This window comes from Ctenopharyngodon idella, chromosome 3 (assembly GCF_019924925.1).
Source record: "Ctenopharyngodon idella isolate HZGC_01 chromosome 3, HZGC01, whole genome shotgun sequence".
Classification (NCBI taxonomy): Eukaryota; Metazoa; Chordata; class Actinopteri; order Cypriniformes; family Xenocyprididae; genus Ctenopharyngodon; species Ctenopharyngodon idella.
Genome location: NC_067222.1, coordinates 18,112,386 through 18,127,822, shown reverse-complemented (window position 1 = coordinate 18,127,822; position 15,437 = coordinate 18,112,386). Strand labels below are relative to the sequence as shown.

General features: G+C 39.5%; 1 protein-coding gene across 1 annotated transcript; it reads right to left on the bottom strand.

Moving 5' to 3' along the window:
- Positions 1-7,446: 7,446 nt before the first annotated feature.
- Positions 7,447-13,027, bottom strand: LOC127508144 (E3 ubiquitin-protein ligase TRIM35-like). Its single transcript, XM_051885827.1, has 6 exons — positions 12,408-13,027; positions 12,077-12,172; positions 11,612-11,842; positions 11,512-11,534; positions 11,312-11,430; positions 7,447-8,512 (listed from the first exon to the last, which is right to left on the bottom strand). The coding sequence occupies exons 1-6, from the start codon at positions 12,801-12,803 to the stop codon at positions 8,007-8,009; spliced, it is 1,371 nt and encodes a 456-aa protein (XP_051741787.1). The 5' UTR covers positions 12,804-13,027; the 3' UTR covers positions 7,447-8,006.
- Positions 13,028-15,437: the final 2,410 nt, after the last annotated feature.

Sequence of the window (15,437 nt, the reverse complement as noted above, 5' to 3'; positions counted from 1 at the left end):
CTCCCAGTATAGTGTTTCCAGATGAGCTTTTCCCAGAACCGTTTCTGCCCATCAGAAGAATCCGGATCACTGGATCATCTGGACTGAAGCTTATCTCTGGCATCTCTGAAATTAAAATATGGAATAAGATCAGAACCAGATCAGGTAAAGTTATCATTCTTCTCAAGAGTAAGAAAAGAACAAAATATACACTATAAAAAATCTGGGTTATTATTTTAACCCAATCACTGGGTTTAGCCAGTTGGGTCATTTTACTGGGTTATTATTATTATTATTATTATTATTATTGTAGTTTTTGGTCAATCTTACTGACAATACTAACGTTAGCCTTCTACAAACATGGCAAACACTGGATCTACACTCATCTACACTGTCCTGCCAAAAGAACCAGGCACAACCAGGGCTAAAACATGAAGCAACATTGCTTTCATAGCTTAATAAAGCTCCTGTGCCCACAGTGATTTCAATGGGAATGCTCTGTTAGTATGATAGCATTGCAACTGTATTCGTTTGATGGTCTGAAACTTAAATGTTTGACAGATGAAATGATACAACACTCTAAAATTGGTTGGGTAATTTTTTTTACCCAGACTGCTGGGTTCTGACTGTTGGGTTATTTTGACAGCGTTGGGTAGTTTTGTGTAACCCACTGCTGGTTTCATAGACAGGGTTTAGATTAAGGCAGGATTAGGCCTTAGTTCAATTCGGACATTTAAGTAGCTTTTATAAACGTGCCTTAGAAAAAACATAACTGGTGTGAATCTTGAAACAAAACAATGGCACTGACATATTTTAAGATATGCTGTCAGTTAAAACAGCTCAAATATACATTATAGTCTGGGACTAGCTTAAGCCTTGTCCGTGAAACTGGGTATTTGTTTATATAATCCACATTCAGAATGTTAAAAAAGTAATGCTAAAGCAGTGTTGAAGTTAATGAGATAATTAAGTGATTAATTGAGTGATGACTTGGCATTAGTGATGAACACCTGCTGTTAACAAGCAGAATCACTGAAGGAAAGAAAAATATCTACAATTGACTTCAGCCACAGCCTTAGATGAAATCAACTGAAGATAAATAAGACATTAAATCTCTCAAGATCTCAGCAGAGGAGGATTAAACTCAACAAACAGCATTACCAGATTCACTTATAACTAACTAGATTGACTTTATTTCTATCAGACGTCTACAGAAGCTCTTATTTAGAATTAACAGAGCCCTGTCTTCACTGAGCCCAATGGAGCCAAAGGGGTGGAGGGACGAGTCATAGACGAAGGCCTGTAAGTGCATGGCGATGGCAAAACAACAACTGACCAAGGCGGAGCTGGAGGGACGATGGTCCCAGGTGGAGCTGAGGGGCGAGGAGCCATGGTGGAGTGATGGCCTCAGAGGTTCTAGGAGGACCACATGGGTCGACAGTCCAGGGTCAAGCTGATGAACCATCAACCTGAGGCAGATCCACAAAACACCAAGCACCATGATGAAGGGCTTCCTGGCTGATACACGACAGATTTCTTAGGGATGGCCCTCTTGGCTGACTCGGAACAAGTAGAAGAAGTGAGAGTGGGAGGCAGGACGGGAACATCAGAGACATCAACAACTCTTTGTATGGTGCAAATCTACTCAAACCCTATTAGAGCTGCTGAGTTCAGCGCACTTATAACTGCCTTGGCTGAAAGGACAGGGCTCTACGCTATCCCCTCATACATCACTAGTGATCCCTCTGGAACAGACGATGTTGCCAGCTCATGCACATGGTCAAACTTGAATGGTTCAGGCACTGGGACGATACTGGGCTCAGGCTTCAGCTATGGCGCTGGCCTCTTGGCGGGCTCAGGCTTGACATCTGTTGCACAAAGTGCACGGCTGTGTTTTGGTATAGGGGGATCCACAGTGGAAAAGGACCCAGTCCTAAGATCCGTTGTTATCGGGTTGTTCTGATGAGACCAAAACTGACTTTTTTGGACTGAACTCCAAACGCTATGTTTGGTGAAAAGCAAACTCAGCACAGCAGTCACTCTGGTGTCAAGCAAAAATACCAATTAAACAAAATTGTTTATTCTCATTTTTGTTCTGTGGGGAGTGTTATTTCAATTTAGTCAAACTAAATACTAAATAGTCCAATATAAAATGCACTTAATGACAAGTTCTTTTTCTTTCTTTTTTTCAGAGTACAAATATTAAATTAAACAGCAATTAATTAATTGATTAATTAAACTATACTTCATGTAAATGTTATTTCATTTGTTAATGTCGACATTAGAGTGATGAACTTCCTTGTTTTTCTGGCAGTCTGATGGCAGCAGCTGAAGATTCACTCTGTGTTTATATTACATCATCTATTGAACATGAATGTTGGAAAAGAATTTCACATCAGTCCAATGTATATTATTTGTCCTTTTGTGTAAAATGATCATTCATCTGCGATTAGTTTCTCTTTTTTATTGTAATATAGTCTTTTTTTTTATAGTTTTATAGTCTTTTTTTATTGATGTGAAATAACTTTCATACTAATAACACATAACTATAAGAAGGTTACACAACTTTTCCCTAAAAAGAAACTTCAACATGTCAGATAGTCATGGAATAAAATAAAAAAATCTTCCACCGATGCTGTACAGAATCTGTCACATCAACAGATTCATAAGCCTCTATGAAAAGATGATCGGCTCACTTCAGCAGCTGTTTGATTCACACATGGAGAAACTGAAACAAAAACAAAACTTGTCATACACTATCAGGCATTAAACCTTAATATACTAAAATATCATACAATGTTTAAAAAATGAGGAGAAACCAAATGTGTCTGAATGTGTGATGACAAACAAGATTTTAGGCAACACAAGTTTATTTACAGTATATAGCATGTTCAAACACAATAGTAATTCAAAGTATTTTACTTAAAAAGAATAAAATAAAGAATCAAAATAACAACAACAAATGGATAATAAAAATGACAATCAAAGCAAAGAATAAAACATTGACTAAACACTGATTTAGATTGTATTAAACCAGTTAAAAAAAATAATACAGACAGAAAAGTTAGTTCATGCTTTCCTGATGTCTAGACTAGATTACTGTAATGCATTACTAGCTGGTTGCCCTGCTTCCTCAATAAACAAGCTACAATTAGTACAAAATGCAGCTGCTAGAGTTCTTACCAGGTCAAGAAAATATGATCATATAACACCAATTTTATCATCTCTACACTGGTTACATATTAAGTTCGGTATCGATTATAAAGTACTGCTAATGACCTATAAGGCTCTAAATGGTTTAGCTCCTGTGTACTTAACCGATCTTCTATCGCCCTACAATCCTTCACGCCTTTAAGATCACAAAACTCTGGACTTCTGTTTGTACCTAACTAAGTAGCTAAGCCCTCTAAAGGAGGGAGAGCGTTTTTACATTTGGCTCCTAAACTCTGGAATAGCCTTTCTGATAATGAATCAGCTTCAGTTTAGATCCAGCCTCTTAAGAAGACCTCAGATGACCAACACCTTTGAAGAGACGGTGCCAACTCCTGCGAGGACTTCAGATGACGCAACATCTGGATCAACATGCACATTCCCAAATTTCGATATATCCTAATTATTAATACGTACAGTGGGTACGGAAAGTATTCAGACCCCCTTAAATTTTTCACTCTTTGTTATATTGCAGCCATTTGCTAAAATCATTTAAGTTCATTTTTTTCCTCATTAATGTACACACAGCACCCCATATTGACAGAAAAACACAGAATTGTTGACATTTTTGCAGATTTATTAAAAAAGAAAAACTGAAATATCACATGGTCCTAAGTATTCAGACCCTTTGCTGTGACGCTCATATATTTAACTCAGGTGCTGTCCATTTCTTCTGATCATCCTTGAGATGGTTCTACACCTTCATTTGAGTTCAGCTGTGTTTGATTATACTGATTGGACTTGATTAGGAAAGCCACACACCTGTCTATATAAGACCTTACAGCTCACAGTGCATGTCAGAGCAAATGAGAATCATGAGGTCAAAGGAACTGCCTGAAGAGCTCAGAGACAGAATTGTGGCAAGGCACAGATCTGGCCAAGGTTACAAAAAAAATTCTGCTGCACTTAAGGTTCCTAAGAGCACAGTGGCCTCCATAATCCTTAAATGGAAGACGTTTGGGACGACCAGAACCCTTCCTAGAGCTGGCCGTCCGGCCAAACTGAGCTATCGGGGGAGAAGAGCCTTGGTGAGAGAGGTAAAGAAGAACCCAAAGATCACTGTGGCTGAGCTCCAGAGATGCAGTCGGGAGATGGGAGAAAGTTGTAGAAAGTCAACCATCACTGCAGCCCTCCACCAGTCGGGGCTTTATGGCAGAGTGGCCCGACGGAAGCCTCTCCTCAGTGCAAGACACATGAAAGCCCGCATGGAGGACTCCAAGATGGTGAGAAATAAGATTCTCTGGTCTGATGAGACCAAGATAGAACTTTTTGGCCTTAATTCTAAGCGGTATGTGTGGAGAAAACCAGGCACTGCTCATCACCTGTCCAATACAGTCCCAACAGTGAAGCATGGTGGTGGCAGCATCATGCTGTGGGGGTGTTTTTCAGCTGCAGGGACAGGACGACTGGTTGCAATCGAGGGAAAGATGAATGCGGCCAAGTACAGGGATATCCTGGACGAAAACCTTCTCCAGAGTGCTCAGGACCTCAGACTGGGCCGAAGGTTTACCTTCCAACAAGACAATGACCCTAAGCACACAGCTAAAATAACGAAGGAGTGGCTTCACAGCAACTCCGTGACTGTTCTTGAATGGCCCAGCCAGAGCACTGACTTAAACCCAATTGAGCATCTCTGGAGAGACCTAAAAATGGCTGTCCACCAACGTTTACCATCCAACCTGACAGAACTGGAGAGGATCTGCAAGGAGGAATGGCAGAGGATCCCCAAATCCAGGTGTGAAAAACTTGTTGCATCTTTCCCAAAAAGACTCATGGCTGTATTAGATCAAAAGGGTGCTTCTACTAAATACTGAGCAAAGGGTCTGAATACTTAGGACCATGTGATATTTCAGTTTTTCTTTTTTAATAAATCTGCAAAAATGTCAACAATTCTGTGTTTTTCTGTCAATATGGGGTGCTGTGCGTACATTAATGAGGAAAAAAATGAACTTAAATGATTTTAGCAAATGGCTGCAATATAACAAAGAGTAAAAAATTTAAGGGGTCTGAATACTTTCCGTACCCACTGTAATTCATTTTTCCAGGAGCTCATTGCGTCTACCTTCAATTAAATTGCTAACAGTGATTGTAAATTAATTGCCTAAATTGTTACATTGTTAGCTAACTTAATTCTCCAAATTGTAATGTTGACATGCATTCTCTGTAAAGCTGCTTTGAAACAATATGTATCGTGAAAAGTGCTATACAAATAAATGTGAATTGAATTGAATAGTAAAGTGCTCATTCAGTAAACCCTCACAAAAACAAGTTTATTCAAGTGTGCACTAAAAAATAAGAAAGTTTACTTTGTCTTCTTTTAATGTACTTCTCAGAAATATACTTAAAATTACACTGACAGAAAGGTCTAAGTATATTAGGCCTATACTTGTTGATTGAGGTAGTTAAGCATTCTAAGTATACTTGGCTTGTAGTTCTGTTTAATCTCTTGATTCAGCTTTTTCCACATTGTTTTATATAATGTATTATAAATTTATGTTGTTTGAAAATATTGATTTATAAAGAAAACAGATATTTTCCTAATTCTGAGTATGTGAATTTTTGTTTAATCCACTGGTAGTGTACATAGCAATTTACTTCAAATCCACTTTACTCTTTCCCACCATGGTTAGAATTGAAATCCATGTTTTCACTGTTATACAGTAGGGGGCGCTACTATGCATCTTCTGAAAGAGTACTGAATCTCCAGATCAAAACACAGATGAAGAAGAAGCAGAAACGAGTGACAGAAGCATTGCTGACGCACATATAAAATAACGAGACCATCAAACAGCATATAAATCAAAACTTCCTAACATTACTAAATGAAATGTTGAACGCAGGAAGAAGAAACGACTGTTGATGGACTCGATCTACTCTATGTTTTATCATTGTTCTGAATCTGATCCGGATGCAGTCTTTCTCAACTGTTTGTTCAAAATGTTGCTTTTTTTTAATGAAACTTACCCATATTAGAGTGTTGATAAAAAAAATAAACGCATGAATCTAAAATAAAATGTTTTTTTTTTGTGTGTGTGTTTAAAAGCAGAGGGTCTGTTTTTTTCTTTTAATAAATTGACTTCAGATATTCATATTTCAGTTGACTGCTAGTATACTTCAAAGAGTACTTTCATAAACTAAAAAATGTGCTACAAGTAGTAAACTATCAATATACCTGCTAGTACACTGATATTAGTATACTTACTACATAAAGAATACTTAAAAATATACTTGAACTTCCAGTGTACTTAATAAAATGAACTTGACGTATAAATAATTTTTGTAAAAATGTAACTTTTCATTATGAAAATGATACTGAAATTATTATATATATATATATATAATTTTTTTTTTTTTTTTTTCTTTTTTTGAGAATCAGATTTATGAACAGCTGAATCAAGTATTTCTATATTAAGTATTTACAATTTATTCAACATTGTTGTGGATCAGCAAGAACCTTTTACATCCAGTTACTTGAACAAATGATTTCACCTCTGAAATAATTATTCATTTAGTCTCATAATGAACAAACATTGAAAATGTAGAATTTACTGCTTCATTGATTTGATGTAATACAAGAAAAACATTATGATATTATATATAATTATGATGTGAAAAGTTCAGAAATGAACGCTCGTGATTACTAGAACTACACCTCCCATAAGCCACTGCTTCATCTACGTCAGTCCGTTACGTAACCTACTCATTCACGAAAACTTCAAAGACTTACCACAAGTCGAAAACACGTTGTAGGTTCGCGGGAAAAAAAAAAAAAAAGAGCGCACTAAAAAACAAATAATTATTCACAAGTTTTGCTGAATAGGTTCACCTCCATGAACTGAGACACTCCAGCTCCTACCTGAAATAAATCACTAACTAATTCCTATCTAGTCTTCAAGGATATACCAGGCTCGGGGCGGCATTAAACACTAAACTCAGTGCCGATCAGTCAAACTGAAAGTCCGAAAGCGTACCCCCAACAGAGATTTATATCTCCACCCAGAATAACCCTCAAAAATAAAAAAGGAAAAATAATAAACAAAACAACAACCAGTGTTCCGTCGGAAGGATTGTATACACAACCCAGCTGGATACACTCTTCCTAACCAGAGTTCTCATTCAAAAAGGTGACCATTCACAAAAATAGTTAAATACTCACCAACATTTCCTACTCCAAAGGATCCCGGACGAGCCCCCAATTTATGTCACGGCCAGCTCGTTCTTGACCGCCACATAAAGAGGATCACACAAACAAATGAGTTCTTTGAATTGCCATGTTTATTACAAAATTATCTGTTCCAAACAAAATAGCACAATGTCTAGGGAATTAAATAAACAAAAGAAAATAAGAATCCAATGGGTAAGAAAGGTTGGGAAGAACAAAATGAAAGCAGGTTGGAGCAAATGACTTCTCTGGAGAAACACGTTCTACCAGAGGAAGTACGGTTGAGTAGATCAGCCAGATATTTATACTCTCCACCCATAAATTATCCAATTTGACATGCCACCACCAGGTGACGAAGGAAAAGACAAGGTCGTAACACACTTGACTGAAATAATCAGGTAAATGAATAATAAAATGCTCTCCAATCGGTCTAATTGTGTGAAGTGGAACATAAATGAAAACTTCTTGTTTATTGATCTGTTGTATTAAAGCAATATGAGAGTGTGTGTGTTGCTGTAGTGCTGATATCAGTCATGTGATCATCACGGCCCAATCGTACTGATATACAGATCAACAGCATTGTTACTCATGTGATCTGGATTAAATATTGGAAACATGATGAAAGCAGGAAGATCCAGACCTACAGGAGTAACAATTACTGACTATTAACTGCTAAGATCCTCAGAGATCCATCATAACAACTGAAGAATGGAAAGAGTGTGTGAGTGAAGGTGGTTGTGAATGTGTGTAGATGTGTGTTAGTTACAGGATCAGAGAATGACACCGTTCCTCCGTCATAGTGCAGATACACTCTTACACGATCAAGCTTCTGATTAACACAAAATTCATTCATAGATGATTCACACTCTCCATCCACATCATACTCCACACTCCAGACATCGGTGTTGTAGAAACCCCACCCCTTCCTCTGGTTTGATGCTGTAGTTACTCCAAGAGTCCACTCTGAACTCTCTTTAACCTCCACATCCCAGCAGTGTGTTCCTGAGTTAAACCCCTCTGAACCCAGAACACAGGGATAATGGTCAATTCTCTCTGGATTATCAGGAAGAGGTTGATTGATCCCGCTGTATCTCACACTGGTCAGATCATCAGACAGGATGAGCCATGGATTTGCAGTGTTTGGATCCAGAATGACAGAAGCTGATGAGACACAATCAACGGATGATTTTATTCTGATGTTCATATAATGATCAAGAGTGAACCAACACAGATTATTATGAATAGCTTTTTTGCAATCACATGGTCCTGGTGACATGTGAAATCCAGATGGAGGGCAGGAAGTGAAAAGCAGAATGGATGAGATGGAGGAAAGTGCTTAATGTACTGGTTTAGACACTATTACAAGAGAGGTATAGACAGAAAATCACAACATATGGTTGCATAAAACACCTCAAGTATGAGACTTTAAGGGATAATTTCTGGGAATGTCTATATAAATATGGGATTGTCTATATTATATGTCTATATAATATATAAAGTCTTTGATATAATCCCTTAAACCAGTGGTCTCAAACTGCCGGCCCGCAGGCCACTTCAGTTAAACTTAAGTTAATCTAAATTAAAAGGAATAGGTTCATAAAACTCAAAACTATGAAACAGTTCAGTTTACTTAAAATATATCAAAAAATCTATTTACTTAAAATATACCAAAATGTGACTTCACATTTTGGTAAAAAAAACCACCACTAGAGGGCGTATGTTTGACATTAAAATATTTGATCATGGTTGAATCTATTTTTTCAAGTTCCCTGAATGCTAAACTTTAGTGGAGTTGTAAAATCTAAAAAAAATATTTAGTGTTAACTTAAATCTCTGATAGATGTTGCATGAACTCAAGAATAATAGTTAAACTTTTTGGCACCTTTTCAGTAAAATGTACTTTCCATTATAAGTTAGTTATACTGTTTAGGTTTACAGTGTATGTAGAAAATCGCTTCCTGCCCTCTATCTGCATTTCACACCACCATGTGACGTCATGTGCAAACGACCTATTATGACACTCATCCTGTTGATCAAACACATCAGACATTTTCCTCTGATCACTGTCAGTGCTGTTATTTCACACTCATTTTCATCATCAGCTACAAACATTAAATGTGTGATTCAGACATTTGTGTCCATCAAGAGAAACTGAAACTTTGGGAAAGTTAAAATAACAATAAATCAATTAGATCTGATGTGATTTATGCTGTAGATGAAAGGAGGATTTCCAGTCAGAATTTAGACCATACCATAGTACTGAGACTGCTCTCATTAGAGTTACTAATGATTTGCTCTTATCATCAGATCGTGGTTGTATCTCTCTATTAGTGTTACTGGATCTTAGTGCTGCATTTGACACTATTGATCACAACATTCTTTTAAATAGACTCGAAAATTATGTTGGCATTAGTGGAATTGCATTGTCATGGTTCAAATCATACTTATCTGACCGTTATCAGTTTGTAGTAGTAAACGAAGAGATGTCATATCGATCACAAGTTCAATATGGAGTACCGCAAGGCTCAGTACTAGGACCGTTGCTGTTCACTCTGTACATGCTACCCTTGGGAGATATCATTAGGAAGCATGGCGTTAGTTTTCACTGTTACACTGATGATACTCAGCTCTATATTTCTTCGCGCCCTGACGAAACTTACCAATTCACAAAATTAACGGAATGCATAGCTGATATAAAAAATTGGATGACCAGTAATTTCCTACTACTAAATTCAGAAAAAACCAGAGATTCTAATTTTTGGACCAAAAACTTCTTCACGTAATAACCTAGAATACTGTCTAACACTTGATGACTGCTCTGTTAAGTCTTCGTCGTCAGTTAGGAACCTGGGTGTGCTCTTTGATACCAATCTTTCATTTGAAGATGTTTCTAGCATCTGTAAAACCGCATTCTTCCATCTTAAAAATATATCTAAACTACGACATATGCTCTCAATGAAAAATGCAGAACAGTTAGTTCATGCGTTCATGACCTCAAGGCTAGATTACTGTAACGCTCTACTGGGTGGTTGTTCTGCTCGCCTGATAAATAAACTACAGCTCGTACAAAATGCAGCAGCTAGAGTTCTTACTAGAACTAGGAAGTATGACCATATTAGCCCAGTTCTGTCAACACTGCATTGGCTTCCTGTTAAACATCGTATAGATTTTAAAATCTTGCTAATTACTTACAAAGCACTAAATGGTTTAGTTCCCCAGTACCTGAGCGAGCTCTTAACACATTATAGTCCTTCACGTCTATTGCGATCTCAGAATTCAGGCCAGCTGATAATACCTAGAATATCAAAATCAACCGCAGGTGGTAGATCCTTCTCCTATTTGGCACCTAAACTCTGGAACAATCTTCCTAGCATTGTTCGGGAAACAGACACACTCTGTCAGTTTAAATCTAGACTAAAAATGCATCTCTTTAACCTGGCATGTTGGACGCTGATATATGGATAAATTAACTAAATTAGTAACTATTGATTTTTACAACTGAATGAATCAATACTGAATTTACTTAAGCTGGACAATGACACCATTTTCTTAAGGAGCTGCTGTGCAGCCAAAATTATTTACCTATTACCGAGTCAAGTCAAGTCAAGTCACGTTTATTTATATAGCGCTTATTACAATGCAGATTGTGTCAGTGATAACTGAAAATAAATAATTAATTTATCTATATATCAGCACTGAAGAAAACAGTGATGTCATCGTCCAGCTCAGTTCAGTTCTCATACAATGGTGTCAATGCAGGCAGATCAAAAACATTGTTGAATATCAAGTGTCCCTAACTAAGCCAGCCAAAGGCGACAGCAGCAAGGAACCCAAACTGTAAAGCTGCTTTGACACAATCTGCATTCTTTCTTTCTATCTATCTATCTATCTATCATGAAGCATCTTTAACTCTCCACCCATCCATCATTTCCAGCTCAGATCTTCTTCAGTCAGACTCACTGTTTTGGACGATGTCCTGCATCTTCTTCCAGACTCTGAACGGCAGGTTGCCCAAGTAACGTGGCACATGAATCAAAGCTCCAGAAGCCATCTGTGGATCCGGCTGTGAGCTCTGGACTCTGGAAGAACATTCAGGAGTCAGAACTGCAGTGGCTTTGGATCAGAACCAGAGAGACCAGAGACAGGAGCAGATCACTCACCTTTCCTTTGAGACTGGAAACTCCTGCAGAACAAACACACCATTTATTATCAAGAACTCAATCAATGAACCAATGATCAACCAATGATCTGAAATCAGACCTTCAGAAAGCAGACGTCATTGGCTTTCATCATCTCCTCCATGTCTTTGATTGTGTGTGAAAGAGCTGAGATGTGTCTGTTCATCTCCTCCAGCTTCTCCTTCATCATCTGCTTCTTCTGCTCCTCTTCCTCCCTCAGTGCAGTGATTGTAGCTTCTTCTTCATCTCTGAGAAACTGATGAAGCTTCTCAAACTGCTGTTTAATCTGACGCTCTGTGTGCTCAGCTTGAGACTGAAATCAAATCACATTCACTTCAATCATCTCAATCGACACACATCAACACTTCACATCATTAATACCAGAGATAAACTCAGATACTGACATATAACGGATCCAGAAGCAGATTGATGCTCGTCATTTACAGAAATAATAAACTGGAATCCATTATATTAAATATATCAGATCATAACTGTATATAGTGATCCTACAGCTGTGATGAAAATGACTCTGATTCTGTTTCCTCACCTTGATGTGTTGAACTGTTTTCTCAAACTCTCCTTTCATTTCTTCATTGTGTTGAAGTTTCTTCTGTAAGGACTTCAGTGCTGTATTGAGCTCCTCCTAGAATTGAACAAAAACACATAAAACACCAGATTATAGTGAAGAGAAGACAGTGATATGATCATATAATGATGTGGAAACATATTTGAATGTATTTGCGTAACATAACACATTACTTTCCATAACAAGTAACTAAGTAACATGGTTTCTGTTTTAGGGAGCAGGGACATCACTAGAGGGACAGAAGGTTGAGTAATTGTCCCTTTACATGTGAAACAAGAGTCATTTATCTTACCTTATATGATGAAACGACTTCACTGATGGGTCTGAATGTGTGATTGACGTGTTGTTGTGAAGTAAAGCACACTAAACACACAGGCTGTTTGTCCTCCAGACAGAAGAGTTTGAGTTTCTCACTGTGTAAACTGCAGATCTCCTCAGATCCTGATGAACTCCTCTCATTTCTCTCCTTCAGGAACGACTCACACAAGTTTTTTAATGCCAGATTACATGGAGGTTTATCTTTTGAGGATCTTCTCCTGCAGACAGCACACTCCTGAGTTTTCTTGATTCTCCAGAACTGTTGAAGACACTCTTTACAGAAACTGTGACTACATGATAAAATAACGGGAGCCTTGAAGATTTCATGACATACAGGACAAATATAATCATCTTCAGCTGCTGAAGCCATTTTCACTGTTTAAGCTCCAGCAATATAAACTTTACTTTCACTTTCTGAATGGTGGTTTCGAAAATGAATATCCACAAGAATAACAAAGATCTGCTGTCTTTTTAGAAACAAACGTTTCAAAAATCCTTCTATAAAGCATTTTTCTTCATTCTCCACTGATTGCTGATTCTTTATGGTTTTTGTCGAGACATGAGAGTCAGTTTGACAGGAAGGGGAAATGAGTCAGTCTCTTCCTGGTAAGTGTTGTAAGAGGGTGAAGTTAATGATCACATGGGTGTGTTCAAACAGGTCACTATCAGGATGTCTTCAGGGTTAATATTAACAAAATGCATTCAAAATTAAATAGCATTGACACTCCATCAAGTATAATGCTAGAAAACATTTGATCAAAAAGAACATGACAAATATTGATCATAAAAACACTCAAGGCCCTTTCTTGGTGTTGTGTAAACGGCCCCTGAAGCAGTGTTGAAGTTAATTACATAATTAAGTGATTAATCAAGTGATGACTGAGCATTAGTGACGAACACCTGCTCTTAACAAGCAGAAATACTGAAGGAAAGAGTGTCACGGTTACTCTGAGACTTGTGGGTAAGATCTAAGTGCAGCTTTATTAAGGGAAATCCAAAATCGTAGTCACAGCCTGGCAAAGGGTAAAAAAAAAAAAAAAAAAAACATAAATCCAGTCCATACAAAAAGCAAGAAAACAAAACAAGACAGAGTGCTCAGAACTGCATGTAACAATTGCTAAAACACGATGACACAGATAGAAACAAACTGGGTATAAATAGACAGACACTAACAACATAAATGATGACAGCTGGGTGCAATGAAGAGATGAGTCCGGGACAAAGGGTCATAGGAAATGAAGTTCTGAGAGTGATACAATAATCCGGGGTGCCCTCTAGTGGCTAACCAGGGCACTCCAAACTGGTGATCATGACATTACCAATCCCCCCCCCCCAAACCAACTGAAACATTAAACACAGAGAAGTTAGGGGTGACCACTAGGGCCACAACAGGACAGGCAGGGATCTCAGGAACACCCTTCAAGGCATTGTCCAGAGTGACCTCCAGTGACCTGGTTGTATTGAGGCAGGCAGTTACTTTAGGAAAGACCTCTACGGTCGTGTTGAGGCAGGCACACAGTTCAGGAACGACCTCTACGGTCGTGTCGAGGTAGACAGGAAACTCAGGAACCACCTCTGTGGTCACATCAGGGCAGAAAGAGCACTCAGGGATGACCTCTGTGATCGTATCAGGGCAGACAGGAAGTTCATAGATCACAAGGATGAGCTCTAGGACAGAGGCAAACTCTGAAGTGAATTCATAGACTGGAGCTGATGTGTGCACAGCCCACACACACACCAAATGGCTGTGGCAATAATGGCCAGTGCTACAATTTCTGAAAGCTCAGGTGTGGCAGCCATCTCGGCTGAGGGTTCTGGAATGGACTCAGGGACAGGAGCGGGCTCTGGGGCGGGCTCAGGGACTGGAGCGGGCTCTGGAGCGGGCTCAGGGACTGGAGCGGGCTCAGGGCTCTGGGGCGGGCTCTGGAGCGGGCTCAGGGACTGGAGCGGGCTCTGGAGCGGGCTCAGGGACTGGAGCGGGCTCTGGAGCGGGCTCAGGGCTCTGGGGCGGGCTCTGGAGCGGGCTCAGGGACTGGAGCAGGGACTGGAGCGGGGACTGGAGCGGGCTCTGGAGCGGGCTCAGGGACTGGAGCGGGGACTGGAGCGGGCTCTGGAGCGGGCTCTGGGGCGGGCTCAGGGACTGGAGCGGGCTCTGGGGCGGGCTCAGGGACTGGAGCGGGCTCAGGCGGACTCTGGGGCGGGCTCAGGGACTGGAGCGGGCTCTGGGGCGGGCTCAGGGACTGGAGCGGGCTCAGGCGGGCTCTGGGGCGGGCTCAGGGACTGGAGAAGACACTGAAGTGGATTCTTGGGCTGGAGTGAGATTAGGATTAGATCCTTCGTCAGTGATGGGAAATATCGTCGACTTTGTTACCACCTCCAAGACCCCCATGCTCGACAACACCACTGAGATACCAGCTGCTTGAACAGACGTCATCTGTGTCTCTTCTAGATTAGAAGCCATTTTCAAATATCTTGGAATTGCCATCCTGTCTTCAAACACAACGTCCATGATGACCGGAAACACTGATGGGTCATCCATGACAGCTGAAGGCTCTGGCGTAATTCCCACGATGGCTGGAGACTCTGGCAAGACATCCATGTCTTGCCAACTGGAGATTCTGATGTGGTGGCCATGTTGGCTTGAGGTACGTGTATGTTAGCCATGTTGACTGTAGAATCAGAAGTCATGAGAACTTGAGTCAACTGGTGACAATAGATCAGGCAGTCAATAAAACCCCTGTAGCCCAGAGTTTTAAGTTCACCCATTTCACATGACGGTAAGGGGTAATCCAAGCAATTGTTAAATTTCAATTTCTGATTCTTGATATTTAAGTCAAAGTCCAAAAAATCTGGGAAAACCCAGAGATCCCAAGTCCCTCTTGACGCAAGGCAGCCAATGCCTGACGCCTTGCTTTTAATTCCTTCTTAGTAGAAGGATGAACAAAATGAAAACTCATATTGTCAAAGTCCAAAAAGACTTCCAAACTCACTTGCTGCTGGATCT

Coding starts and splice junctions, on each gene's coding strand:
- LOC127508144 (XM_051885827.1), bottom strand. CDS start 12,803: ATGGCTTCAGCAGCTGAAGATGATTATATTTGTCCTGTATGTCATGAA. Junction 11,843..12,076: donor AAACAGTTCAACACATCAAG/GTGAGGAAACAG, acceptor ATTTGATTTCAG/TCTCAAGCTGAGCACACAGA. Junction 11,431..11,511: donor TTTCCAGTCTCAAAGGAAAG/GTGAGTGATCTG, acceptor ATGTTCTTCCAG/AGTCCAGAGCTCACAGCCGG.